The sequence below is a fragment of the Anoplopoma fimbria genome, chromosome 7 (assembly GCF_027596085.1).
Source record: "Anoplopoma fimbria isolate UVic2021 breed Golden Eagle Sablefish chromosome 7, Afim_UVic_2022, whole genome shotgun sequence".
Taxonomy (NCBI): domain Eukaryota; kingdom Metazoa; phylum Chordata; class Actinopteri; order Perciformes; family Anoplopomatidae; genus Anoplopoma; species Anoplopoma fimbria.
Genome location: NC_072455.1, coordinates 273,920 through 276,419, shown reverse-complemented (window position 1 = coordinate 276,419; position 2,500 = coordinate 273,920). Strand labels below are relative to the sequence as shown.

At 42.0% G+C, this 2,500-nt stretch overlaps 1 protein-coding gene across 2 annotated transcripts in view; it reads right to left on the bottom strand.

Moving 5' to 3' along the window:
- LOC129093685 (voltage-gated potassium channel subunit beta-3-like) overlaps positions 1-2,500 on the bottom strand; it is a 24,025-nt gene that overhangs the window by 2,414 nt on the left and 19,111 nt on the right. For both annotated transcript variants that reach the window (XM_054601775.1, XM_054601776.1), the window contains exon 8: positions 386-472. In XM_054601775.1, the coding sequence (XP_054457750.1) occupies positions 386-472 (87 nt within the window). The remainder of the gene's footprint in view (positions 1-385; positions 473-2,500) is intronic.

The following is a 2,500-nucleotide window of genomic DNA, read 5'->3' as shown; positions in this document are numbered from 1 at the left end:
ACAGTAGAACCCGATTCTGGATCAGGCAGATCCACGTTTGTAGTTTAGTTATGTGATTATTGTTCTGTGTGTGTGTGTGTCTCTGTGTGTGTGTCTCTGTGTGTGTGTGTGTGTGTGTGTCTCTGTGTGTGTGTGTGTGTGTGTGTGTGTGTGTGTGTGTGTGTCTCTGTGTGTGTGTCTCTGTGTGTGTGTCTCTGTGTGTGTGTGTGTGTGTGTGTGTGTGTGTGTGTGTGTGTGTGTGTGTGTGTGTGTCTCTGTGTGTGTGTGTGTGTGTGTCTGTGTGTGTGTGTGTGTGTGTGTGTGTGTGTGTGTGTGTGTGTGTGTGTGTGTGTGTGTGTGTGTGTGTGTGTGTGTGTGTGTGTGTGTGTGTGTGTGTGGTTCTGACCCTCCATTGGTGCATTGATGTCACTCCTGTTAGCAAAGACGATGTCCACGTAGTCCAGCTGTAACCTGGAGAGAGATCCACGCAGACCTGCACACACACACACACACACACACACACACACACACACACACACACACACACACACACACACACACACACACATCATAATTAAGCCAACCTTTTACAGTTTAATTTCCACAGAAGGACAAACTTATTTTCTTAGGACACACCCACTCCACTATGCTCATTCTATTTTAAAGGCTAAAACCCATAAATTCTATATTTTCATTCATTCTTTTTACAATCCATCACTTTCTTTACAAGCAGTAAGTTACATTAAAACAGTTTTGTACTTTAACAATCAGTTATCTTCCTGAGGAAATAATGAATTTTCAGAGATGAGAAACAACATAGAAAATGCAAAAAAGAGTAAAAACAAACAACGAAGAGACTAAAAATGGTCACAAAGAGACGTAGATCGTCTGCAAAGAGACGTAGAATGACCACAGCAGAGATAGGAAACTGTCCGAACAGATGTATCACTCCTTTATGATTTGTGACGGTTTGTCCTTCCAGCTGTGTTCTCGTTAAACTCTGACAGCTCACTGTTCTCTGTTTCAGGACATTTATTATGAAAAACCGCTGACAGGAAGGAACAGTTCTGCTGCTGTGTCATAATCTAAATATAGACCGTTGTGTTGAGTCCTGGAGGGTTTCTGTGCTGACAGCTCCGTCATCACGATGAAGATGGACGAGGGTCGACCTTCAGGACTAAACGGGTTTTAGTATCTTTAAAGTCTGCAGGAAGGATGCTCTGTTGCAGTAAAAGTACTCATCCCAAAACACCAAAGTACGAGTGTTTTTACGACAGTAGAGGATCAGTACTTCCTCCTCTGGAACACTTCAGACGGTTTCTTTGTAGTTTAAATTTAGTCTGAGAGAAATATTTAAGTCAACAGAGCCGATCACAGCTTTGATTGACTGATCTGTGTGTGTGTGTGTGTGTGTGTGTGTGTGTGTGTGTGTGTGTGTGTGTGTGTGTGTGTGTGTGTGTGTGTGTGTGTGTGTGTGTGTGTGTGTGTAAAACTCCTAATCCAGTCTTGGTGTGACTGAGCCTCTTAAAGCCTCGACGTCCTCCAACAACGACAGAGGACACCGACCGACTGTGTGTGTGTGTGTGTGTGTGTGTGTGTGTGTTATTCTGTGTGTGTGTGTTATTCTGTGTGTGTGTGTGTGTTATTCTGTGTGTGTGTGTGTGTATTCTGTGTGTGTGTGTGTTATTCTGTGTGTGTGTGTGTGTGTTATTGTGTGTGTGTGTGTTATTCTGTGTGTGTGTGTGTGTGTGCGTGTGTGTGTGTGTGTGTGTGTGTGTGTGTTATTCTGTGTGTGTGTGTGTGTGTGCGTGTGTGTGTGTGTGTGTGTTATTCTGTGTGTGTGTTATTCTGTGTGTGTGTGTGTGTGTGTGTGTGTGTTGTGTGTGTGTGTGTTATTCTGTGTGTGTGTGTGTGTGTTATTGTGTGTGTGTGTGTGTTATTCTGTGTGTGTGTGTTATTGTGTGTGTGTGTTATTCTGTGTGTGTGTGTTATTCTGTGTGTGTGTGTGTGTGTGTTATTCTGTGTGTGTGTGCGTGTGTGTGTTATTGTTGTGTGTGTTATTGTGTGTGTGTGTGTGTGTGTTATTGTGTGTGTGTGTTATTCTGTGTGTGTGTTATTCTGTGTGTGTGTGTGTGTGTGTGTTATTGTGTGTGTGTGTGTGTTATTGTGTGTGTTATTGTTGTGTGTGTTATTGTTGTGTGTGTTATTGTTGTGTGTGTTATTCTGTGTGTGTGTTATTGTTGTGTGTGTTATTGTTGTGTGTGTTATTGTTGTGTGTGTTATTGTGTGTGTTATTGTTGTGTGTGTTATTCTGTGTGTGTTATTCTGTGTGTGTGTGACATTATATGTGTGTCTATATATTTACGATAATTAACGTTCTTTATATTAAATAACTATCTCATAGAGTTAATAATAATCTGATCATAACGCTGGTTTATCTGCTGCTAGCTGCTAACTAGCTGCTAATGCTAACCTGATACAGTTAACACACCAACGAAGAAGAAGAAGACAAAGGCCGCTC